This window comes from Labrus bergylta, chromosome 7 (genome assembly GCF_963930695.1).
Source record: "Labrus bergylta chromosome 7, fLabBer1.1, whole genome shotgun sequence".
NCBI lineage: Eukaryota > Metazoa > Chordata > Actinopteri > Labriformes > Labridae > Labrus > Labrus bergylta.
The window spans coordinates 9,189,727-9,215,378 of record NC_089201.1 but is presented as its reverse complement, the minus strand read 5'-3'; the positions used below and the strand labels follow the sequence as shown (position 1 = coordinate 9,215,378).

The 25,652-nt window shown below is 38.9% G+C and overlaps 1 protein-coding gene across 7 annotated transcripts; it reads left to right on the top strand.

Moving 5' to 3' along the window:
* The first annotated feature begins 2,192 nt into the window (after window positions 1–2,192).
* ppp6r3 (protein phosphatase 6, regulatory subunit 3) lies at window positions 2,193–23,848 on the top strand. Of its 7 annotated transcripts, none has more exons than XM_065956701.1 (26): window positions 2,193–2,395; window positions 5,051–5,218; window positions 5,337–5,570; window positions 6,526–6,712; window positions 6,889–7,026; window positions 7,240–7,305; window positions 7,615–7,727; window positions 8,595–8,708; window positions 9,338–9,464; window positions 9,864–10,016; window positions 10,605–10,754; window positions 11,630–11,694; window positions 11,932–12,047; window positions 13,360–13,445; window positions 13,743–13,829; window positions 14,246–14,292; window positions 15,685–15,739; window positions 16,903–17,033; window positions 17,554–17,669; window positions 18,084–18,300; window positions 18,424–18,521; window positions 18,806–19,001; window positions 20,025–20,042; window positions 21,688–21,780; window positions 22,402–22,476; window positions 22,891–23,848. In XM_065956701.1, the coding sequence occupies exons 3-26, from the start codon at window positions 5,344–5,346 to the stop codon at window positions 22,937–22,939; spliced, it is 2,724 nt and encodes a 907-aa protein (XP_065812773.1). In that variant the 5' UTR covers window positions 2,193–2,395; window positions 5,051–5,218; window positions 5,337–5,343; the 3' UTR covers window positions 22,940–23,848. The 7 variants fall into 7 exon arrangements, with proteins under 7 accessions (XP_065812773.1, XP_065812771.1, XP_065812774.1 ...); XM_065956699.1 differs by having other exon boundaries at window positions 14,213–14,292; XM_065956702.1 differs by having other exon boundaries at window positions 14,195–14,292; window positions 18,207–18,300.
* Window positions 23,849–25,652: the final 1,804 nt, after the last annotated feature.

Sequence of the window (25,652 nt, the reverse complement as noted above, 5' to 3'; positions counted from 1 at the left end):
ATAGGCTATATGCATTAGTCTACATATTAATTGGGCCTATTCGTAGCTGTTTTTATTTGTATTTTAAATTTGTAATGTTACTCAGTATCCTCTGTTTGCATTACTCAACAGCTTTTCTCCTATACCTGGTTTGTACACCAGATTGATAAGAGAGGACCAGTATCTTTCATGGCTCCAGAGGTGGAGTGGGTTGTATTTGATCACCTGTTGAAGAAACAACTGACATGTTGTTGTACCTAAATGCTGTGTTTTGACCCTCAGGACAACTACTGAGTTGTTATTGTGAACATTTGTACTTTATCCTGTGCTATTAAAAATCTAAATGTCCCCTATTCAAACTCAGTAAATACAAGATTTTATATTAAATGACATGTTTTTCTGACTTGTGCATACTTATTTCAAGAACCATGAGATTTATTCACAACCCTTTCATCACAACATACCTCATCATTTGGTATTATGCCCAATTCAGGAGGGTAACATGCAAGTAGGCCTATATCAATTTTTAAAAGGTGAAAATGTTTCTGATATTATGTTCTGTATGTATACCGGTCTGTATTCACTTGAACACAAATGTGTCATTAAGACAGTTCCTATAGGACCACAAACTGAGTCAATTAAGAATCAAATGTTGATGACCCTGGGAATTGCAATACAACTCCTTGTGAAAACATACCACCTGATGAGCTAATTTTTTTTAGCTCATCAGGTGGTATCCAACCTCTCAAATGCTTAAAATATACACACCTTCTACCAGTCTGTGTGGCCAGCACAATCTTTGCTGCGGTGTGCTGGTGGGGTGGCAGTAAAAATGGTAGCAGCCTCATCAAGCTGGTGAGGAAGGCAAGCTCTGTTGTTAGCCTGGAACTGGACAGTTTGGAGATGGTGGCTGAGAGGAGGATGAGGGACAAAATCACAGCCATCCTGGACAACTCCTCTCACCCTCTCCATGATGAGCTGTGGCAGATGGGAAGTTCCTTCAGCCATCGACTCATCCCCCCAGGTGCAAAACTGAGCGCTTCAGGCACTGCTTTGTGCCTATACTACCATCAGACTGTACAACAGCAGTGGGTCCTACAGTCTGTCTTCTTTATCACTGACAGACATCTTGCTTATAATAGTTTTAAATACGTAGTACCTTAATCTTTATTTTAATTGTATTCCTATATATATTCTAATTTTATTAATACTCATATGCATGTTCTTGTTGTTGTCTTTTACTGCCACAGCACTTGAATTTCCCCATTGGGGCTCAATAAAGGATTATTTTTACCTCATCACAGAGAGAAAACCTTTTCTGGTCTTGATTTGGACTATTGCCTTGAAAATTTGAGAATGTAAAAGCACCGCATATACAAAAAATTAGAAAATGTCTTTGCTTGCTTGCAAGAATTGATTTTATTTGTATATAAGTGATATTATATTTGATTGCCCAACTTCAAGGCAAAATCAACTACACAGATAAAAAATAAGCTAAATCATATTGTGTTGCATTGTCCAGTAATTTCTTTATGTACACCTCTACAATATAATGTAAAAAAGGTGAAAAAGCTCTTCCATTATTTCAGTTTTAAGTTTCATTTTTCAGTTTTGTTGACGTAATGGGAATAATAAAAAAAAAACATCCCCAAAACCCTTGTACTCATTGTACACCCAAGTTTATAGCGTACTTGTTAAGCATGACAAGAGAAGATAACTTTTTTATTGCATAATGGCGAATTTATCAAACGTGTAAACATGTCCACTTTCCTGTATCCAGCACATTACAGTTTCAATGTCAGCATATGATCCAGCACCTTTAGTAAAAAAGGCGTTTCTTGTAGGACTACGGGTGTGCTCATACTAAAGCTTCGGTTCGTTTTAATATGCAAAGCAAACATGCGGAGCGGGGTTAAGATTATACATCAGCCGTACGCCGAACATATGCGGTTATATAGCAATTATTATACACTCTAACACATTTGCGTTCCTTCGACTAATAACTGCCTTTTACTTAATAACTACATTGACAAACCATTATAAACTCCGCTCTTCCGGTTCACATGATAATACACCTCGATCAAGCGACACCATAAAGCGGGCATATCCTGCAGCCAATGGAACCTCGAGGCCTGGTTTGAGCGACGGGGAAGACAGCCAATCGGTGAGCTCGGACAGTTTGAGTGACAGACGCTGTGGCTGTAGTGGGGGAAGGGGGTCGCTGAAGTTGACGGAACCGCCATCTTGAAAAGTGCCCTCCGATGATCTCCCTTTTCGCGCCTGTCAGAATCAGTTTTAAACGCTTTATTTTCTCTGCCGGAACACCGTGTAATATCCGTGTTCGTTTTATTAAGGTCGGGGGCTAATGGCAACATAAGCTACATCCTGGAGACTCGTCGTTTACCGCTGTTTATCGGTAGGTACACTTGCCATGCACTTGGTTGGTGCTGAAGATTAGCCAGCAGTCTTCAGTAGCCGGCTAACGTTAGCTGGCTATAAGAAACACACCATCTTACTGCTGTCAGACACTTCTCTCCTGTAGAGGGGAAATATCAGTGCTGTGAGGTTCCGTCATGTTTTATTGATGTCTAACCTTTCAGCTAAGTAACAGTTTTCTTCCATCTCGCTGACGTAGTTCCTCACGTTTAGTTTGATCCTGATGTGAAGTGACCAGGTTAGCTAACAATAGCTAAGCTACCAGTCTGCCTGTGCCGGTGTGTTTCTGCTGCGTTAGCGGTGTTTTGGGCCCCGGTATGTTAATGACCTGACGGTACTGTAAACGTAGTGTTTCGACATGCGAAATGCAAATGTGGTTAGTCTGTGTTACAATCTATAAACCAGTAATTATCTGGACTCGCTAAACGTTTTTATTACGGCGTTTTAATGCATTTTACTGACGACTTTCTGGCGCTGTTGGATTCACCTAAACATAACCACATTCACGATTATTCACGAGTGGTTCTGGTGTAATTTGAGAAGATTTGACAAACATCAAAGCTGATCCCTGTTATTTTTGGTTGCTAAATTACTGCAATATAATTCAGAATTGCTTATTTGTCCGGCTTCAGATTAAGCTGCTGAACCGTGTTATGAACCCGTGTATGTGGCTGTTAAAGCGGTGTCGATTTAGATAAGAAAACGCTGATATCCTTCTGGACTGAGGATAACTACGTATTTACGGAGTTTACAATTCAATCTAACTACCTGGCTTTAGCCTGTAAATGTCTGTAAATGATTTTGTTATGGTCTTGTGACAGCGGATCATGGCCCAGTGCAAAAGTTTGTTTTGTTGGTCTGCTGTACAGTATTGTTGTTTTGCCTCGCGCATATCGCTCTACGTGGAGGCTAATTAAGTAATTAACACGAATTTACTTCAACAAAGTAAGTGTTAAAAACGTGGTGGATGATGTTGCCCAGTAAAAACAAATAAAAGGGATAAACTACAGAAAAAATGGCATGACTGTAAATGGAGGTCATAGTGTCTTTAATCTCATACCAGCAAGCATCTGTTATTTTATTGAGTTGTTGCTGCAATACTATCTGATTCTTCCTTAATATAAGTGGGAATGTGTCTTATGCATTAATGTGCACAACATGCTGTCAACAGAACAAAACTGAGTTTACAAACATAAACAAGTAAATAGAAATCTGCTTGAAGCTGAAAACGCTGCCTAGATTTAAACACATTTTAATATCCTGCTTTGTATTTTCTTGTAAAGCTTAGCTGTTTTAACTCATGTTACTGTATAAAGCTGGGGGGAAAAAAGTCAGTATCTGTCTACTTTATTGAACAGTAGGTCTTTTCCTTCTGTTCCTGACAATGTAATCAACAAGTTCTTATATGTCCTTGCAGAAAGTGTCAAACTTGACTTTAAAAAAAAGAAAAAGAAAAGTTTAACACATCTGCAGAGCACACACTTAGCTTTAAGAGGGTGTCCATGGAAAAAAAGTATTTTAATATTAATTTATTCTCTTACTAAGGGTTGAAAAGCTATAGCATAGTCTAGGAATAGTTTGGCAACCTTTTTTTTATATTTTCTAGTGTTAGGCATGAGTCCTTGAGTGCACAGTTTTGTTTATTTCAATGTTTGAATACTAAGTATAGTGTTTATTTCATTAATATAATAACTAAACCCCCCGTTCCATTTCAATAGGGTGCAATTTCATATTGGAAAAGGCATTGTAAAAAATATATAAATAACGTTAAGGAACCATATATATAAGAATATTCATTAAAGCAGCCGATAACAAGGCAAGTTTTTTTCTGTCAGACATCTCTATCTAATCCCCAATTTATCCAACTTGACAGAGTGGCAACGGGCAGCATAAAGGTGGTGTTTTGAACCATTTTTGACAAACTAAACAAAATACAAAAGAAAATGCAATCATTACCATGAACACAGTACTTCAGTGATAAGCCATTAGTCAAGCACAAGTAGAAAATAGAGAAAACAGATCACACGTGATCTCTAATCAGCTCTTTAACCCGCACTGTTGGAATGTGCCATTTTGATGCCACCAGGGCAGAGAAGATTAACTAGCTCCTCACGAAAATGGTCACCTTAGTTTTTCTCCTGTTAAACTATCTGGATGGACACATCTTCTGTTAGCTGTTAGTGTTTATTAGGCCGGAGTACAAGCTGCAATCACAATTGATAATCACTCTGCAGAAAGCATAGCAGCCCACCAGGAGTGTGGCGTGTTCAAGAAAGTGTGTGCTCAATATTTAGTTTCTGCCACTTTTGAATTGATTGTCGATGATTTGGAACTACATGTATTCATAGGAGAAACAGTTTAAAAAAATAAGAATATCTCATTCATCTTTAACCCCTGACCATTCTTAACTTGAGAACTGCTTCATAAAAATAAAATGTATACATATTGGAAAACCTGCTGTGAAGACAGGTAGCAGAGCCAACACCAAGCCTGTATGTGGCAGGCAACATAAGCACATTCATTTATTGTTGTCAGTGTTATGCCATTTGTAATTACAAATAGAAAAATGCTCAAATAGCAGTGGAACTTTCCATTGTTAACCTTTATCCATGTGTTTTTGTATCTACCCTCCCAGGTGTATGCTGTTGAACTGCTGTATGTGTGCTGCTTGTCAGTCTGTCCATCACCACAGTCTGCCTGTCTGTCCATCCGGCTAGCCTGGAATGGGCCACAACTCCCAAAGACTAGAACACACCTCTTTATAACCTGAGCTCCACCCTCTGGACTCCCAATATACCCGCAGGTAGGGAGAAGAATAATCCCTCAGTTAATCATTAAACTCATCTTTTATATATCCTGATAACCCCAGGTATGAGATGTCATTTTGTGTTTATTCTTATGACTCATGTTGTTTGTTTTAGAGCCAAAATGTTTTGGAAGTTTGACCTCCACACTACGTCGCACATAGACACACTCTTAGAGAAGGAGGATGTGACGCTGACGGAGGTAATGGATGAGGACGATGTCCTGCAGGAGTGCAAGGCCCAGAATCATAAACTGGTTGACTTCATACTGAGACCACAGTGCATGGAGGACCTTGTCACCTACATCACACAGGAACCCTGTACTGATGTTGAGGAAAAAGTTAAATACAAGTAAGAGGACTTTTTACTTTTAAGTGACATTTAACTAAATCATATGTACAAGCATGTTTTTTTTGTAACTACAGCATCAGCAGTAGGAATTGCTCTCTGCTATTGTGTGATTTTGATGATGTTCAGCTAGTAGCAGATTAAGTGAAATATCTTGCATTGTCTACTTTGGTCTCATCCTCCTCCTTCAATCTGCTTTGTTGGTGATTTTTCTGCTCTACGCTCTCTGTACAAACAATGTATTACTTCTTTTGTCTGTATATGAAAAGAACATCCACCCCTTGTTTTAATGTTCATAATAGTGGCACTTAGTTTTTGTGAGCACATCAGTCTCTGGCTCAGTATTTCATGTTGCTTTGTGTCTGTTCAGTAATGTGTCATTTTTATTTCTCCTAACCGTCACTGCTGTGATTTACAGTCATTGCCTTTACATTTTCTGCTAATACTGTAATCATACCATAATGAGGAAGGCTGATCAACAATGTAAAGTATTACATTTTATAATCAAGAACACCACAATGTTTGTTTTGACTTTTGCCACAGAATAGAGTTAAGATGATCACAGTGCCGATATATACACAAAATGAATCTTAGGTGATCAAATCACAAGTGAAAAAAGGCTTTCAGACTGGTGTATTAATCAAAGGGATTTATGAGGATTTACTGCAAGGATACTCAAATAACTATTGCTAGTACTATTCAGACACAAAGCCTCTGTAACTTAAAGGTTTTGTAGCCTTTATTAGTCTCTACATAATATTAAAAGAAAAGGGAACAAAGTCTTCATAATTTGGATGTTTTTTAACATATGACTGCCACTTGTTCTGACTCTTTCCCCTCCTAATGATTCTTAGCGTTGACCAGCAGTTTGTTAGAGCAGTCAGCGTATTTGTCACCTTGACTTTTCATCACAGTAATGTGATCTACACATTTAAGAGTGGCGTTTGTTGTCTATCAGGTATCCCAACATATCCTGTGAGCTGCTTACATCAGATGTGGGCCAGATCAATGACAGACTGGGAGAAGATGAAAAACTGCTGATGAAGCTATACGGGTTTCTCCAGAATGAGCCGCCGCTCAACCCACTACTCGCCAGCTTCTTCTCGAAGGTCCTCTCCATTCTTATAGGACGCAAACCTGAACAGGTTAGTCAGCAAGACCAGGGTGTTGTGTGTCTGTAAAATCTAAAACATAATATCACTTGTAATGATGTTTCTCTGAGTAATACACCTCTTATGAACTCAGGAGACTGAGAAGAAACATCAGTATATCCCCTGTACTGGTTGGAGGTCCTTTATTGATTGTTTGCCTCTTTTAATAGATCGTGGATTTTCTGCGAAAGCAGGAGGACTTCGTAGACCTGATGATCAAACACATCGGGACATCTGCCATCATGGACCTGCTGCTCAGAATGCTCACTTGCATCGAACCGCAGCAGCTACGGCAGGATGTTCTCAATGTGAGTATCAGAATAACACTTCTCTGGCTGTGTTAAAAATGGTTCCTTGGACCATTACAACCCAAAGCAACGGACCAGCAAATTCAATTTTGATCTGGCATTGCTCAGGAAACATTTACAGAGGACAATTAACATTTAGAGTGTGCTGCTGTTCTTCACTGACACATCACCAAGTGAGGCCTCTCTGTTTTTGCTCTGGTAAATGTCATTTAGTGGCTGAATGAAGAGAAGGTGATTCAGAGACTGGTGGACATGGTGCAACCATCTCAAGATGAGGATGTGAGTATCAAGCACAATTTTCTGTTTCCTTCATTTGCCGGCAGGAAGTCAGTCATCTATGGGCTCCTGTTGAACCAGTGAATGTTCTGTTTGGATTTCATGGGACCTTTGGAAGCATAATAGTTATAAATGTTTCAAAATATGTGGTTGGCAATTTTTTTGCCCACTTCAAGCCATGCACAGGGCCATTGGGCCGATTATTAAATTTAAGACCTCAAGCTATAACGACTTTTAGTGTTTTACACTTCAAACCAAAGGCTCATGGTTCAAAGTCATATTTATTCTATTTGTCTTCTTTTCTTTATACAGAGACACTCAAATGCCTCCCAGTCCCTGTGTGAGATTATCAGACTGAGCAGAGACCAGATGTTCCAGGTCCAGGGCTGCTCAGAACCCGACCCACTTCTGGCAACACTTGAAAAGTAAGCATCTGTTTCTCTACAAAGAATCTGAGTCATGACTAAACAGAATAAATCAGTTTAATAATCCAGTTTTTTACCTTGACCTTAGCCTTCATACATACTCAAGTTATTTTACTAATTATTCTAGTAAAGTTACTTCCTTTTTTTAATTTACTCAGCATTTTTTTTGTATAATAATAGATTTAGATATTTTGATCTTTGCCTCCTAGGTTTTTCATGACAACATGCTAGTGTTTTTCGTACATATAAAATTACTTGAAAGCCCCATCCACCATATTTTGTATCGCCCCTCTCTGACATATTTCGTACCATCCCCAGCCCCAGTGATACATGAAGAACACAGTTTTCCAAAGACAGTAATCTGAATTTGTATTTTTAGCTGCAATTACAGCGTTACGCTGATGTGGTGGCAACGCTGTGTCATAAGTCCTGTGCACCAGAAATGGTGCCAAACGTGCAAGGAGAATAAGTGACACGTTTTCCACGGAGGGAGATGCTTTCTATGCTTTTTTTCAAGTGTGAAGAAAAAAAAACACTTAACATTTAATTTAATTTTTTTGTAAGTGTAAACTGACACATTATATTTAATGTTTTATTGAATTAAATTTTGAACAGATGAACAGACATTTATTTTGTATATAATAAAAGGCTTTAATTTGAGAAGTGGGCCGTTTTAAATTCCCCATTATTAGATCCCATTGCTTTAGAAGTGTTGGGTTGAGCCTGTATGCACAGTACACATGCATGTGTACAAGGTTAGAGGGGTACCACCCAAGCCTCATTTTGAGCCAATAAAAGCCCTACATGCAGATCAATTATAACTGAGAGGGTTATGTTCTCATCTTCATGTGTCCCCCTCCTCCTCAGGCAAGAGACGGTGGAGCAGCTGCTGGGGAACATCTTTGACAAGGAGAAAAATGAATCTGCTATTGTCAGCGTTATCCAGATCCTCCTCACACTGTTTGAGACCAGAAGACCAGCGTACGTCCTCTGGCCTCTGCCTCTATTTATTTATTTTATTTTGCTTTGAATTTAACACGTGGTGATGAGTTTCTAGAAGCATGTGGAAAGAGAACAAAACACCTCTTTACTACCATAATATAATACTATAAATAGAATTTAATATAATTTGGCCCAAACTGAGAGTTGTTTGATTGATGAGTGAATGGACTGAATTTCACAGATTACTGCTTTATTAAGTCATAGCTGAAGAACAAAGTGTGACAGAAAAAAGCAGTCATTCAATTGGATATAAAGAAGCCCAAACAAAACCTGATCCTTTAAAGCTCAAAGTGACCACACCTGATGTTACTACTGCTGATAGGAATCATACAATGGACAATTCTGTAGAGACTTAAAAGAACTGTGATCATATGAACACCAAACTAATTTGTTAGAAATTCTTTAACATATTAAATATGAATACATTTTGAATTCACACAACAGTTTTCATGTATGTCTGAAATATCCCCAGCAGCACACCATTATATCCAGAAGTGTTGCCCCTGCTTTAGTGGCAAGGAAAGCATGGCCGACATGCTTCCAAGACTTTCTGCTACAACATTAAGTTTGTAAAGCTAGTTCATCAGGCCATGTGTATCCTGTTTTAGGTTTGAGGGTCACATGGATTGTCCCCCTGGGATGTCCCATCCTTCATTCTCAGTCAACCACAGCATCCTGGAGGCTGTGAGACCCCGACTTAAAGACTTTCACCAGCTGCTACTGGAGCCCCCAAAGGTAAAAACCACTCAGAGTTCTCAAGGTGTTATTTAATAACAGAATCTCTGATATATCAAATGTACATGATTGTGGTGTCCACGTTTCTTTCACATCTAATTGATAACTGATTAAATTTAATGTTATTTACCCACAATCTGATGTTTATGTTTAACTTATATGCAAGACAAACTTTTATTGTCCCCATGAATATTTTTTTCTTGACTCAGTTCAGCTGCTGTTACCACAAGAATACAGAGCAAAAAGTGAACTATTCCACAGGAGTCACATGCATATACTAACACACACATAGTGTATGCACACACACTGTGGCAGAGATAAAAGTGATGTATTGTCCTGTATCAATATTGCATATATTCCTGTCTGTGATCTATTTATTTATTTGTTCTCTACCAACAGAGGAATATGATGAAGACGACATGGGGGGTACTGGACCCCCCTGTGGGAAACACGAGGCTGAATGTGGTCAGACTGGTGGCCAGCCTGTTGCAGAGCAACACACACAGCATCAACACAGAACTCATTAACCTCAACACACTGGGAGTCATACTAGTGAGTACTGCTGTTTGTGAATGTGCTGTGTGTCTTTACAGATAGTAGGCCAGTAAAGGATGGAAGGAAAGAACTACAGTAAAATGCAATCACTTAAAGCTGACAGGTTAGAAGAGTGCAAGAATAAGGTTGGAAAGAGTACTTAATGGTATTCACTGATTTCGGATTATGTTCTGTTTTATTTATTGAAACAGTTCCACTAAGAATAAATGAAATAGTGAATTGCAGCTCTAACTTTGACATCCCTTTATTACCGATTTTTTTTTTTTTGACCCTTTTAAACACAAGTGCATTTATTATATATATTTTTTTGTTTTGTTTGATCATTTAGTGGATTTGACCTTTGATTGAGTTTGAGTTTGAATACATGTAGCACAAATGACTACAACTTTATAAAATGTGATAATGTGGCAAAGCATCCCAAAAACTTTCAGAATCTATTGAAGTTATCAGTAAACTCGCTGATCTACACATAAGAACAAGTTACCGTTTCTGAAACCACAGATATTGGAAGCAAAATAACACTCATAATGGGATTATAACTAATGAGAAGGATTTATTAATTCACTTTTTTTCTTCTCTCCACAGGATATGTATTTTAAATACATCTGGAACAACTTCCTCCACATTCAGGTGGAGATCTGTACAGCCATGATCCTGGCTATGCCTCCTGCTCCCACTGACCCCCAGCCAGACACAGAGCAAGAACATGCAAGGGAAAGCATCCTTATCAAACATGTAAGCTCCAACAACCAGAGTAAGAGTGACATTTACAGCCCTAAATATATATGTGTTCTCCAACTCAACAGTCAGTGTAAACATTTAAGTTAATTCCTGATCATGAAAGCTGATGCAAAGCTGAACTGTTCATTGCAGCAATGGGTGGATAAAGCCTCATGGAGCTTTCGGGCCTTGTTTTTATTCTTGATGAAATGATCTTAAGCTCCAGGATAAAAAGCTCTTCAGACACAGCCATGTCTGCTTTTAGATATGATAGCAGAGGTTGTACGTCATCATTATTATGGACTGCCTCTGCACTAGTTGCAATAACTTCTTCATTGATTGACCGTGGTATTGTGCAGTGTAAAAGGATTAAGTCATGCATTGTTCAGAAAGCCTGTATTTTTTTTTTATTATTTTTTTTTTACTAATGCCAAATGTTAGTGTAGAGTAGACTGGTCTACAGATAGTAGCTGCACATTCTCTGCACTACCACTTCTATAAACCCTTTCGGACACCAGACATCATTAGTAACACTGTGGTCTTGGTTTGCCACAAGCTCCATAACAATTGTTTGCTTCAAAGAGGTCAAGTGAGCATTAAGGCTGTGGTATTGGGCCCCAATGTCTAATATATTGTAGAGTTGGACATATGTTATGATAGTGACAGAAACTAGTTACAGGTTTATCACATATCCACACACATCTGAGTATAGTACACTCTGGCATAATCACTTGATTTCAAGGCTTGATGAAGGCAACAATAATGTAATACCAGATATGTCAGTTAGTGAAGGCTTGGTATTATTTGGTTTTGTCATCAACCAACTACGTCATGGGCATAATAAATTAGTTTTGATTAACTTCCCTGTTGCCTGTTTTTTTCACAAACAGCTGTTTCAAAAGTGCCAGTTTATTCAGAGAATCGTAGACGCCTGGAGCTCCAATGAGAAAGAACAGTAAGTATTCTCCTCTGCTGTAAATAAGTCACCTTTCAGAGTCCAACAGTGTTTTATTGTGCTGGCATTTAAGTAGAACAGAGTAGTCTGTAAAGCCATTTGCTCCTTTACTGTGATCACTTCTGGTCATGTTTCACAAGAGTGAGGGGATCATATTAGTTGGAAAGTTGTTACTGGTACTCATAATGGAGGGTCCTCATGATTGTATTAATGTGTTTTTTTTTTTGTTTTTTTTAGGGCTGAAGGTGGTCGGCGACGAGGCTACATGGGTCACCTAACCAGAATAGCCAATTCTATAGTTCACAACTGTGACAAAGGCCCTAATGGACCCCAGATACAACAGCTCATCTCTGGTAAGGAGACCCTTCTGTCTTAGGCTTTATAGAGCTCTGAACTCCTTTCAGATCCACTTTACAGTATGCTTGTCTTTTCAATAAGACATAATCATAATATGTGGCAGCAGGGTCTAAAATTAGCACTGACCACTCGCTAAATGCAGATACAAATTGAATTTCTCAAGAAAAATAAATGAGGTTGGGCCCCATTTGTAGGTGCCCTTTTTATTGAAGAAAAAGTATAAATGTCAAAGTGGTCCAATCCCAAGTTTAGCCAAAGTAATCCAATTTAAAAGTAACATCACCCAAGGTAATTGATTATGTTGTATTTCATACCACCAGATAATTGTAAGTGCATAACTGTGTACATTACTTGTTGCAGCTTCTGAATGTGGAGCTGATTTTAACTCCTAACCGACTTTAATTGGATTATAACTGATAACTTTTGGCCTCTTATCATAATAGACGTCTAAGCTTATTAGTTCAATGTTTTGAAATAGTTCCCACTCTTCAAAGTTGCTAACCAAGGTCACTCAGTCCATTGACAAAGTAAGAAACCCTTCTGTAATATTTTGGATCAATTATAAAAAAATAGATTTGTTTTTTCTTTCTTATATTTAATATTTACCCTTTTAAACAGAGCCATCTCGCAATAAAAAAATCCCACATTTGTACCTACAGTGATAATATAAACATCTCTAATCTTAAATCTAGACGTAAAGTACACAATCCTCAGACTTAGACTGTCGACTTCAAGTCAGTTCTGAAGTCAAAGTATTTAATTACTTGCGGGGTAACATTTTTTGACATACCACCAGCCAATAGCAAATAGTGTTGCGCCTTAAGACCATTGACTCTGAACCTAAAAATACCATCAACCACTGAATCAATATATCTGCGTACATATTATTTTTTTCACTGCCCCCTAGTGGATTCATCGCTTTGCTTCACTTAGGTCTGTGCAAGCCTGTTTTTCTTTTAACAAGCTTTAAGGTTCATTCATTTAGTTTTTCAGTATCACAGGATTTTCAAAACAAACTGTAAGTCGATGCCACTTTTAGTCTGCATGAAAAATGCATTTTTAATGTTGAAAAACAGAGGATGATTTGAGCAGTCTCACAGAGGTTGCTCTGTCGTCCGGTAGGACATTAGCAGATACTTCTGTATTGCTTTCGAGACTCAGCAGACAGCAGCAGCGCAAACAGCCTGTCGTTAAGATAACCAGTGGCATCTAACATTGACCTGAGAGAACGGTCCCCAAACATTTTTGTTAATGTACAGTTTGTATAGATGGAGTGCAAGGTATGTCTTCTGTTTGTGTGTTTAACAGAGCTCCCAGAAGAAGACAGAGACAAATGGGAGGCCTTTATTTCTGGGCAGCTGACTGACACTAACAAGAGAAACACTGTTGACCTGGTGAGTCACCTCCTTCACATTGAAGTCTGTCTTTCATATTAATGTCACTTTATAAAATGGATGTATAATGCAGTCATTAAAACAGACACAACTTTTTATTTACTGTGTTGTCTCTGGAGTCCAGCATGTAGTGGAGCTTAATTTAAAAAAAAAAACAGGTTCTTTTATAATGTCACAAAAGCCAAGCCTGCTCAGTAGTTTGATGTGTCATGCACATTTGAGGCAATACTATTTATTTTTTTTAAAGTTCAAAGCCAACCCTTTTTGCTTAAATAAATGTATCTATATGTTTTTTAGGTGAATACACACCACATCCATTCTTCCAGTGATGACGAGGTGGACTTTAAAGACAGTGGCTTTCACCAAGACTCTTCTCTACAACAAGTAAGTCTTAAACACACACGTGAATATCCTTATCCTTATCCTTATGTATTTAGTAACTATGTGTCCGCACAGTCACATCTTAATATATTCCATGTTTTAAATTGAGTTACTTAACGACTAATGTTATTTGAAATTATTGCTACTTCAAAGAGAGTTAACTAATTTGAAAGCATTTTGGCATTTGTCTGCAAATGCATGTGTTCTTTCTTTTTTCTTTTTCTTTAGCTATTAACCTGTCTACTCTACATGTTAACATGTTTTTTCACAGATCAGAATATGTATTTGCTATTTTCTGTACTGCAAGTAATGACAAGATTTGTGTAGCTCCAAGACTATATCATTATCGTTGGTCCTGGGTTTGCCAGGCCTTTTCTGATTATCAGATGCAACAAATGACGTCCAATTTTATTGAGCAGTTCGGCTTCAATGACGAAGAGTTTGCTGATCAGGACGATGTTGCGGAGTGAGTACTCATCCTGCATGACTGGACTTGTTGTCTAAGTATAACTGTAACAATGAAGGGAAGGGGCAGTAAGGACATTACAAAGCTAGTAGTGGTGGAGAGGAGGATGCTTTTCTTTTCTGCATTTAAAAATAGCATAAAATATGAAGTAACTGCTTTTACAAATGCTCCATCCTCTTCATTAATATGGCATATAACTGGAAAACAGTTTGATTTCTTTTGTAAGTTATTGTGTTGACAATAAAATCTAAACGCCAAGGATTTTAGGATTGGATCGGATAGCAGTCACTTCTGATAATTAATGGCTAAAACTGATTCAAGACATGTCTTTAGTCCTTTTGATGTGGCTTAAAAGACTAAATATGACTTTGAAACAAGAAACCATATCCAGCTTTTGTAATGTCCTGTCACTCTATACATCCTTTACGATGAGCTTGCTCGGGGGTTTAATCTTGGGGGCTGGGGGCTGTGGAAGGTAGCTGGTACTGATTTAAAAATGTCAGTTTGTGTGGTGAATTAGAACCTTTTTCTTTCTAAATATACCTTTGGCTTAGATTTATAAGACCATGATCAAGACCTCTCATTGGGTGTTGGGTCTGTTCCTAAGGCTTGGCATCATTTCAGCATAACACCATTCAACAGAACAGTATTCACTAACATACAGTAGATCTCTAGTTCATTAAGACACATTTATAACAATGTCATTTTTTTAAATTTTTTTTTACCAGTGAATGATTACTGGCAACTATTACCACAGTAAAGATCAAACAACAAACAGCAGCTAGAGCACTGCAGCACACAGGGGAGCTTTTGTCTTTCAAATAATTTTTTTCCAAGTTTGTCAAAAGTAACAGATCCAGAGTGTTGACAGGCCCCGGCCTCAATGAGGGAATATTATCCTGCAGATGGGAACACACAGCATCATATCTTGCTGTGTAGAGTTGAGCAAGCTCTACATGAAGCTTTTTTGTACAGATGTTGGAAAAAGATGATCAGTAAAATATTTAGTAACATAATCAGCAATGAGGTTATAGAAGAGTGATTTAGTCCAGGGCTAAAACTGGAAGCAGAGGGAAATAAACAAGTGCTGCTCAGTGATGTCATGTTTTGGGAAACTCTGCCATTCGTTTTATTTTCCGTAGAGTACAGTTTCTCTTTTTGCTTTTCTTTGATCAGTTTTCAACATGCATGTTAAGAACAACAATGTCAATAAAAAAACATGCGTCTTCATCAGTATGTTTCTGTTCTCATGAGCCTGGCATGGGGTGAGAAACCTGTTTGAAACTGGAAGTGTTACAGCTACAGTATGTGCTGGATCCTGTCTGAGTTACAATCTATGTGAATGCCTAACGACTCTAACTAAACTAAACTCTGTTCTCTTTAACCTTACAGTATTCCCTTTGATAGAATATCAGACATCAATTTTTCACTGAATACAAATGAAAGTGTAAGTACTTTAACTATTAATCTTGACTTCACATGTTTACTATGAATGAGATGAAAACTTAAATTCTTTCAAAGTTCATTGATAAGATTCATTGAGTTTCCATTAAGCCCTGTTATTATTCAGTCAGAAGAAAAGCAAAACATGGAGAAGTTACAATTCTTGCAGAGCAACAAATGTCTGTTATGAGGAGGAATCTTGATTTTTATTTATTTTTTTTAATCACGGGCAGAAATATCAAGTGAAAACCTGAATGATTAAATACTGGTTTAAATGCTATATCAGTGCCAATGACCGGTGTATGCGTTTTTTTTGTTCTACCGTAAAATCTGGTGTATAAGACGCACTTTTAATACCTATTTTTTCATATTAAAAGTTGGCTGCGTCTTATACACCAGTGCTACCAATACACCAGTATAAAATACTGAAACACGCGCCGTCATTACAGCGGGTGCAGCAGCCACTAACTGCAACCTGACGCGATTAAAAACCCATCCCCATTCATTGTGCATTGAAAGCTGAGTTCACGCTGTGCTGTGAAAGACGGCGACACAGACCAGTCTGGCTGCGTGACTTTTTTCACATCTTTTCTCCCTCACGAGGTCATAATCATGCATTTATAGAAAACAGTGGTAAATGTTTCCGTAAATAAATATTGCGGTGTACTCTTTTGATTGAAAGAGTCCTATATTAAAATTAAAGCGTGACCAGCGGAGTCAGGCAGCGCAACTTGCAAGCTAGGAGTCTGTGCCTCACAACTTTTCCTGCAGGCTGAGAGCTCAACTATTGTACTGTAGCTAGAAGAAGTGCAAACTCCCGAAAGTGAAAAAGGACGGAGCTAAAAGAGCGACACAGCTGCACACAAACTGCACGTTGTAGACATCGCTGAACATAATATAAATCGTCACGCCGGAAGACAGTTTAAACTTTTTTTTTTCTCTCCCTAAGAGACCTTCAGAACAGGGTGCATATTATATACCTTTTAAGAGACATATGTGCTATAGAGTATTTCTATCAATCAGTCCAATTAGGCAGACTTTTTCAAAGAATAGTGATAAAAAATTTCAAATGTGTATGTTTCATTTTGCCACCATCTAATCTTTCTTTGTATTCAGACACTGTTTTATTAAGAATGTGGTCTGTGTGTGTGTGTGTTTTTTCTCCAGGCGAATATAGCTTTGTTTGAGGCTCGCTGTAAGGAGAAAATCCAGCAGTTTGAAGATGCTGGTTCAGATGAGGAGGACATCTGGGATGAAAAAGATGTCACCTTCGCACCAGAGGCACAGAGACGCCCCAGGTCAGCTGGACACACGCATACCCATGCATACACATGTACATTAGTCTTTTTACACATTACAAGCCCACACATCTATCCTAATTATTGTCAATATCAATAGTTTTCTATTGGGACTTTCTGTAACATTTTTCTTTTCCTTAATGTATTTTTTTGCAAACAATAACACAGAGCTCTGTACAAACTGTACAAATAGATATATACACTTGCTTTGCATTTAATTAAACTAAACTTAAATAATGACTTTAACAGTTTGTTTTTGCTCAGTATTGATTAAAGCACAACTCAGTTAAGTGATTAATCAATACAGTCTAAAGTGTACTATTTTTTTTTGCTGATCAGTCACTGCAAATTAATACTCAAAACTGAAAGCACTACCATGAACTTTTTTGCACTGGACCAAACAGCCAAGCCTCATGCATCTTCACTTAGTTTTGTAATTCCACATTAACAGTTCTCCACAGTGTACAGAGAGGATGTTCTCTGATGATGCTAATTGAATAAAACTGTTTGTCCATCTCAGGAGCTCAGGCAGCACAGACAGCGAGGAGAGCACTGACTCTGAGGAAGAGGATGTAAAGAGAGATCAGTTTGAAGCTTCTAACCCCAGCACCGATGACAGAATGGAAGTCGACACAGGTTTGTGGACCCAACGGTGTTGGGGTACCCCAAAGCTTAGAGGACTGCAATCCTCAGAATTCAGAGTTAGAGAAAATAACTTTCTGTTTCATAATACATTTCGGTTTCTTAGGCTTTTTAGTTGTACACGGGCTCAGCAATATGTGGTGCATGCCCCCACTGTGTCCCTCCAGTATCTACAAGCAAAATCACACATCTATGTTGCTTAAAAACTGTTTAAACATCCAGGAATTCAGATAATAGACACGTTCCTGACTGTGTGTCAAGTTTGGCCAGAATTTAGCACATTGACCTCACATGATCTGCACATCTACAAGGTTTTTTTGTGCTGTGTGGCTGGGGAGTGTTAATGCATGCCTGCTTATTTTGTCCTTTTTCTTGAGTTCTTGTATTTCTATATTGTTATTTTTGTAGGCCCAGTATGGACGGCCAATTTTGATGACATCCCCATGGACACAGGTACATCAACAAATCCAGCCTCCAGCCCTAACAACCCTGCCCCCTCTCCTCTGGCCCCCCCCTCCTCCTCCTCCACAGAAGCTCTCCCCGATGCAGCCTGGAGCTCGCCTCCTGCTGCAACAACCAACTCTGAGACAGGCTGGGCCGATTTTTCCAATTTCACCCCCGTCAGGTAGGACGTTATGACAAACTCTTCTTCGATTTCTGTGCCGCTGCTACAGAAAATCATCACTGCTTTTGATTACCGATGTTCAAATCTGAGAGTGTTTATTGGATTACATGTATTCTATTTTAGCCCCAAAGACCCTCTGAGGTGCAACTCTCCTGTTGCTATGGAAACCAGCATAGAGACAATGGACCCTCTGGGGGTCAATGCACCCATGCAGCCTGAAGGTGAGATATGTGCTTATGCACGTACAGGCTCTCTCTAATATATCTGTGACTCTGACTCTTATGGTGACTAGCTGTAACAAGTGAAACCAGGACACAATATGATATGTTCACTTGCTTAATGTCTATTTTTATGATCTCACTTTTGAGTGTCTTTCAGTAGGAAAATCTCAGTAATCTAAAACACATTAGCAATGAGTGAAATACCTTCTATCAGGGTAGCTGTAGGTTCAGTGATTGTGATGAGGTCATATCTGACACTGTTGTTGCCTGTCTTTACTCATCAGAATGTGACGGCTGGTTGGGTACAGGTGTGGCTTCTCCCTCCTCTACCACACCAAAGGATTGTGGGAGAACCAAAGCAGAGGAGGAAACCGCCTCTTGTGAGCAGCGCAGCATTACTGAGACGGTCATCAACGGCTCCATGAAAGAAACAGTCAGTCTCACTGTTGACGCCAAAACTGAGACCGCCGTCTTCAAGAGGTTCGACAGAGACACACACACACACACAAAGATTTCACAGCACAGCAGAGACAATAAAGACGTACACCACTTTTTTATTTACATTTATTTGACAGAAGTGAAAACTCTCCAGTGGCTCATTGGCCAAAATTCTTACTGCTTCTGCCAAGACTTTTCAATAAATCATATTGTCAATCAGATCAAATAAATACAAATAGAATTAACTAATTCAGAAATAAAAACAAATACAATGTCAAGTCCCAAGCAACTGTAGCTTGTGCTTGAATGTACACGGCAGACACATTTTACTGACTGAAATGTGAAGATAAGGCAGATTGTAGAGGGACTCAGGCCCTAAAACCACATGTTGAAAAATCCTGTATTCTGTTCAGTATTCTATTCTAAAATATGTAGAGAGTAAGAACTACTGCTCAATTTGCACAGTCAGCAACTTACAAGACAGACCAGCACCTCAAGTAAGGCGATGGTATCATGTGTTTTGTCTTGGTTTCAGAACAGTTTATTCCCTAGTATTGAGGCTATAAATTATAGTCTGGAAGGTTTTCAGTTAAGTAAATGCTGAGTTTTGAGTCACTTTCTTTGGATGGACGAGTTCACACAATGTTCATTAGCCTGTGGCCCAATGGTAAAGCCTATGTGGGGCCGTATTCTTTTGGATTTTGAATTGAGAGTCTAGACGACTCGTCAGTGAAAAATCACAAGTCTTTAATTTTGCAGTAGTGGTTTGAAAACTTTTGCTTAAAAGTTGAATACTTTTTTCCACCTTCAACTTTTACTATTGAAATCCTCCATGGTAGCTGACATGACTCTATCTATAGTCCCAATTTCTACAGATTATTAAGCCACTATTAAACACAGAGATTTCCGATTGTCCTCTGTCCTTCTGTCCCCTGTTGATGCTGCATTATGATGTCTGTCTGTCTGTCTGAGTAAATAACAAACTGTCTGATGAACTGAGCGACACTTACAACCTGAGCTTCCCCTCTCTCTCTTGCTGTGCGTTGTGGGTGTGGTCTCCTTCAGAGTGTTGAAATCTTATCGGTATGTACAGCCAATCAGAGATCAGCCTGCAGCCGTGATGTAGTCTTGTTGTCACGTCAACCACCAACTTTTCTTTCCCAATTTTAAACTTCTTCTTCTTCTTTGGTTTCAGCTCCTTGTTTGTTTATGTCATTATCTCCATTCTGCATGTTTTTCTACCAAAGGTGTTTTTGTCAAAGTGCAGTTTTTTAGTTTATTCAATTTCAAATGGCTTTTATGTGAACAGGACCAAACTATCTGATACAACTCAAGGGGCCATAATGGATTCTTTATTAGGTGCAAACATTTCTGTTGGTAATTGAATGAATCTTTTTAGGTTTAGCGGTCTGCCAATTACTTGCTTTGGCCTTTAAACATTGTCTCTGTCTTAACATTGCGAGTTGTTATGATTATATTACACAGTAAAAGGCACTGCTTTATAATGTCTAATGTGCACACAGTCACAATACTGGAAAAGTCTTGGTGCTTAGATCATTCAAGCACAGTGAAATCTGATAATGTGTGAACACATTTCTACAGGAGGCATGTTGTCTTGTCATCACAGTGTAACACACTTCTCTTACTCGGCTGTGCACCTCTGTTTGAGATGTTAGAATAAATCATTTGTGTTGCTGTGATTAGTTGCCACAGACATGTGACAGTCTTCACAGCTGAACGGAACAGAACTGCTTCCTGATGACTGAGTAGACTTCTTATGGACTAATCTCCTCACTTTATAAGCACTAGTGCATGATGCCATGCTGACGTTTTACCCGCGACTGAAGTCCACTCTGCATATCTATAAACTACAGAAGCCCATTTAGTGGTGACCGCTCTTGGCTATGATAATCCAAGTTAAGTGAATATCGATTAATTCCTTAAAATGTCCCTAACCGCTAATTAGCATGAATGAAGAGAATCGATTTATTGCCCCGATCTCATCCACTCATTACAGTTCTTTGCAGAAATGCATGGCCTCTGGTGTGCATTAATTAGAAAGATGGAAGATATTTAGAAGCTTCTTATATACATTAAACAAAAAAACATTTATGAACACAGGAAAAAGCTAAACTGAAAGGAGAGTGGAGTTGCTCACAAGTAGATATGCAAAGTACTCAGTATAAAGAAACCAGTATGAACTGCATTTGGTGAAAAGGGCGATTTAAAAACTCTAAATGACTGTGGAGTTGTTGCTTAAGTGTAGGACTCTATTTGAATGTTTGTTGGTGTTTTGCTTTGATTGAGGCCTCATCAGGATTATTGGTGGTTCTCTGAGACAAAAGAAGACTGACGGCTGGCACAATCTGTTTTGGTCTAATCAGTGTTGAATCAGTTTGTAGGCCTATATGCTATCTGCTGGCTCTGTAGCTACAAAGTAAACACAGCATTTAGCCAAACGACCAAATCAGTTTTCAAACTTTCTCCATTTGCTGTACATTTTGATGCTTTTCCTTCGAAGTGTTCATAGTTTTCCATTTCAACACCTCCATCCTTTGTTTTACCGTTTGCTCTGTCAGTCAGTCCAGCATGCATCACTGTTCACACCTCACTGTGTTGTGTGTGTGCGTGTGTGTGCGTGTGTGTGTATTTCTGTGGGGAAAGTGGTTGGTAGCGATCACCTCATGATATTAATGTATATCTGTGTTTGTTTGTCTGTGTGTTTCAGTGATGAAGAGAAGAGTTCATCAGTAGTGGAGTGTGGTGATTCAGAGAGAACAGGCTTCAACAGCTCGGCCGCAGCCTGCTGTCCCAAACCAGGGTCAGACACCAAACACACACCTTAAACTCACACACACTCACCTCATTCTCTCTCTCTCTCTCACTCACACACGTGCACACACGTGCACACGCGTGCGCTCACACACACACATTCACACAGACAGGCTCAACAAATTGTTCATAATAATTAAATCTTAAATTGACATTTTTTATTTAGTGTGAGAATTGTCTTTTGAACCTTGATTGCAATTAAAACAAAGCAGAGTTTGTTCATTTTATTGTTATACTGCTGTAGTAATCCTTTCTTTTATGTCACTTGCACTGCACTTCCATGTGACTTGCATGGCACGTAAAACTGCTTCTAACCAGAGACAGGTGGCCAATGAATGCAGGACATTAGGTGTCTATCCAAGAAATCCTGGTACTGATCCTAGATTACAAGTTATAAATTGTGGCACTGGTCTTCCTTAAGCAGCTGGAGGCAGCAGTAAAGTTAACCCAGACCAATTTCCAATAGAAGGCGGTGAAATTAACCAAGCAGTAGTCGTCTCACATTTTACCATCACTGGTTTGAATGTGACCCAAAAGGAGTAATATTAATAAATTTAAGGCAAGCCGTTCTTTGAACTTCTCTCCCTCTTCTACTGTGTTGTCCTGTCAGCAGTGACAAGTGTCGATCCGCTGTAGAGCTTCCCAATGGTCCTCTGGAGGAAATGTCAGCCATCGAGGAGGCCAAGTAAGTCCCCGACGCCCACATGCACTTTGTGTGAGAGATTAATCTTAAGGTCTTCTGAGCTGCACCACTTCACATATTTTATTCAACCTGTATGCACAGACTCTATGTACACATTACTGAGGCAACTAAGAAGACACATTCAGTTCAAGTTGAACAGTAATAATGGCAGAAAAGTTCATTTGGTTCAAATGCCTGTTACATTTTAAAGATTTATCACCTGATACAAATGTGATGCTGATATTTATTTGCATCCCTACTCTCACATTTGATTGAAGAGAAGCAAAGTGCTGCTGCACAGAATCAAAGAAAGCATCTGTAGTTTAGAGCTACTTCTTAATTTCTTTATTAACTCTGGATTATTCATGTTTGATTTCCTTCTGTCTTTTCTCATCTCCATCTTTGTGGTTCTTTCAGACTGGACCAGAGTGCCGCGTCAGAGCCAGCTGTTAACGGGCCGGCATGAGGTTCACCTGAAGCCAGCTCTCATACCCAGCCTGTTCCGCCTCGCAGGGCCCTCCTCCTGACCAGCCAGTGGAGACTACTGCTCAGAGCTGTACCAATCACACAACCCCCACCCCACCCCACCAGGACCAGCAATACCCCCCCTCGGCTCATCACTGACAGAGAGACGGACAGACAGGTGTACAGACATAGAATGAACTGAAAAGCAAAATGTACCCAAACGGATACAGAATAATTTTTTTTCAGCATTTGTTTATATACTATTGTTCTTATGAGGTGATGTGCGACTGATAACTTGCCACTCAAAATTAAATAGTAATGTTGCTATAGTTAAAGAAATGATTGTATGAATAAAATATTTTATAAAAAGAAAGATGTATACAGGAACAGAAGATGACTTACCACCGGTGTAGCCAATTGGTCGCCCACTGAGCTGGTGTTACCTGCTGGATCTGTGATTCTGCATACAACAGTCTGACACTTAATACAACAGTTGCTTTATTTAAATCTTCACCCACCATTGGTCTGTGTTTTCTGAGCAGAGCTACTCCCAACTATTGAAACATGTTTTAAAACCACACATCAAAGTTTTATTTTGCTGCAGGTATAATTTGTAAATGTTTCCTTTTGTATTCTTATTCATTGAGTAAGATTTGACGAGCCTTTTCTGATATCCTTTTTTTTTTTTAATTTATTATTGAAGTAAGATGATGTTTTGTTACTAAGGAGCCATACCAACACAGCCTCTCCCCTTCTAGCAGGCAGCATTCATGCTAACTGGGTTCTTACCTCGCAGCTAGAAGGCTTTAAAGGAGAGAGGTCCAGTATGTCCTCACCACAGCTAACACTTGGAGCTGTAAATGCATTCTGAGCTTGTGTTTTTAGTCCCAACTAAACTTATTCAGAACCAGCAGTCCTCTTCTTTTTCCCCACACTTCTTTAACATCTCAATCGCTTGTTTGACCAGCAGTTCTCTGATCAGATTCTCCCTTTAGATTTTGTTCATTTGCAGAATGAAGGTGATCAACAGCCAAGTGTGCTCTGATTCCAAGGGGAATTACTTTAATCTGGGCCCTATTTTACATATTTTGGGTCCTAATGACTAATAGATACAAAAACTTCTGGAATTGTTTTTGTAGATCGCTTCAGCAGGCAGCCGTGAAGCAGGCTGTAATTGCTGAAACAATCCTTCAGGAAGATTTTGAACTCATCGAAGTACTTCCACTAAACAGACTCGGACTGAGATTCTAAGGCTGTGTTAACTCTGCAGGCCTTGATGCACAGGTCAGATTTTTTTGTTTGGCTGTTCACATTGTTTTTTTAAATGTGGCTTGTATTAGACTCCTGTAGAAACCCACATGTGACAGTGCCCCAAATCTTATTTGAAAAGGTCAGATTCAGTTTGACTTATGTTCACACTGTCATAAAAAGTCAGATCTGATTCACATTCAGGTCACTTCTAGCTGCAGTATGAACGCAGCCTAAGTGTCTGACATCGTCACAGAAAGGATCCCCAAAGAGATGGTACCTTTTTCAACAACAAAAAAAGCTAATTTTTTTTAACATGTCGCTCTATTCAAAGTCTCCAGACTTTGTTGACAAAATTGTAATGTTACCTCACAGAACATTGGAGTTGTTGGTATTGCCGCCTTGATTGGTTAGTTTGTCTGTTTAGTGTGACTGTTGTTTTTAATGATTAGCTAAGATGAAATGCAACACAAACACATCACAATTATCAGTGTCTAAAGCACTTTCACGGGCCGTTCTTCCATTTGTAAGATCTGCTTGCAAGAATGACCCTGTAGCTGTTACAGCCTGTTCGTGGTTTTATGCTGGAACAATCTACTGAAGACATTCCCAAACTTTTTGTACCAGTTTAACCACAAAATCAGTGACGTGGAATCCAGGTTTAAAAAAAAGACAGATTTCTCTTTAAACAGCTGCTGCATTTTCAGGAATGCAGAGGGACGGTGAAAGGGCTCTCTAAAGTCAAACTACATGCAGGACCATTATATGAAAATTACAAGACAAATCTGAAAGATGAGCCAGTAAGCATCTTGTAGAGCCTGCTGTCAGTCCCATTATAATCAGAATTTATCGCTAGAGATCTTATTTAAATTATACAATCATATTTAAGGCGTCTGACCAAGTACGAACCTTCTGAACCCCTGAAGGCTTAGTTAAGAACTTTTTTTTTTAATCCATGTGCATCGATTTCAAGCTGTGTGTTTGACTGAAGTTTAATCCAAAAAATATTTTTAGTTGGAGCATCTGAGGGAAACTATTTTAGAGCTTTTGTCATTCTGAAGGCATCCTTGTACTCAACTCTACTTAAAAATCAGAGGCACTTTGATATACTTTGAAAACAGACTTATTTAAAGAGACTGTCGAGCATGTGCTCGGTCATACTTGTTTCTATAGCTGTTTCTGTTTATGCAGCCTGTAGGCTTTCATCTGTTCTGCACCCTTACATAAGAAAAGTGTCCCGGCCTTAAGCTGCCAGATGCCATACTTTATAAACAAAAGGAGCAATGTGTTGGGAAAATCAAGGGAAAAAAATCACCCCTAACTCTGGAAGCAGATCTGTTCAGCTCTGCTGCTTAATAGCTGTTAGCATTAGGTAACCATTCAGGCCTAAATGGACCAATGCATCATGTCCTAAGAATTTACTCATTCCTCTGGCAATATGATTATGTCCAAAACAGATAAGTTTG

Excerpts from the sequence above, each read along its gene's own strand:
- ppp6r3 (XM_065956696.1), top strand. The coding sequence starts at position 5,344 with ATGTTTTGGAAGTTTGACCTCCACACTACGTCGCACATAGACACACTC. Across the intron at positions 6,713-6,888 it reads TAGGACGCAAACCTGAACAG|ATCGTGGATTTTCTGCGAAA; the intron begins GTTAGTCAGCAA and ends CTCTTTTAATAG. Across the intron at positions 7,027-7,239 it reads TACGGCAGGATGTTCTCAAT|TGGCTGAATGAAGAGAAGGT; the intron begins GTGAGTATCAGA and ends AATGTCATTTAG.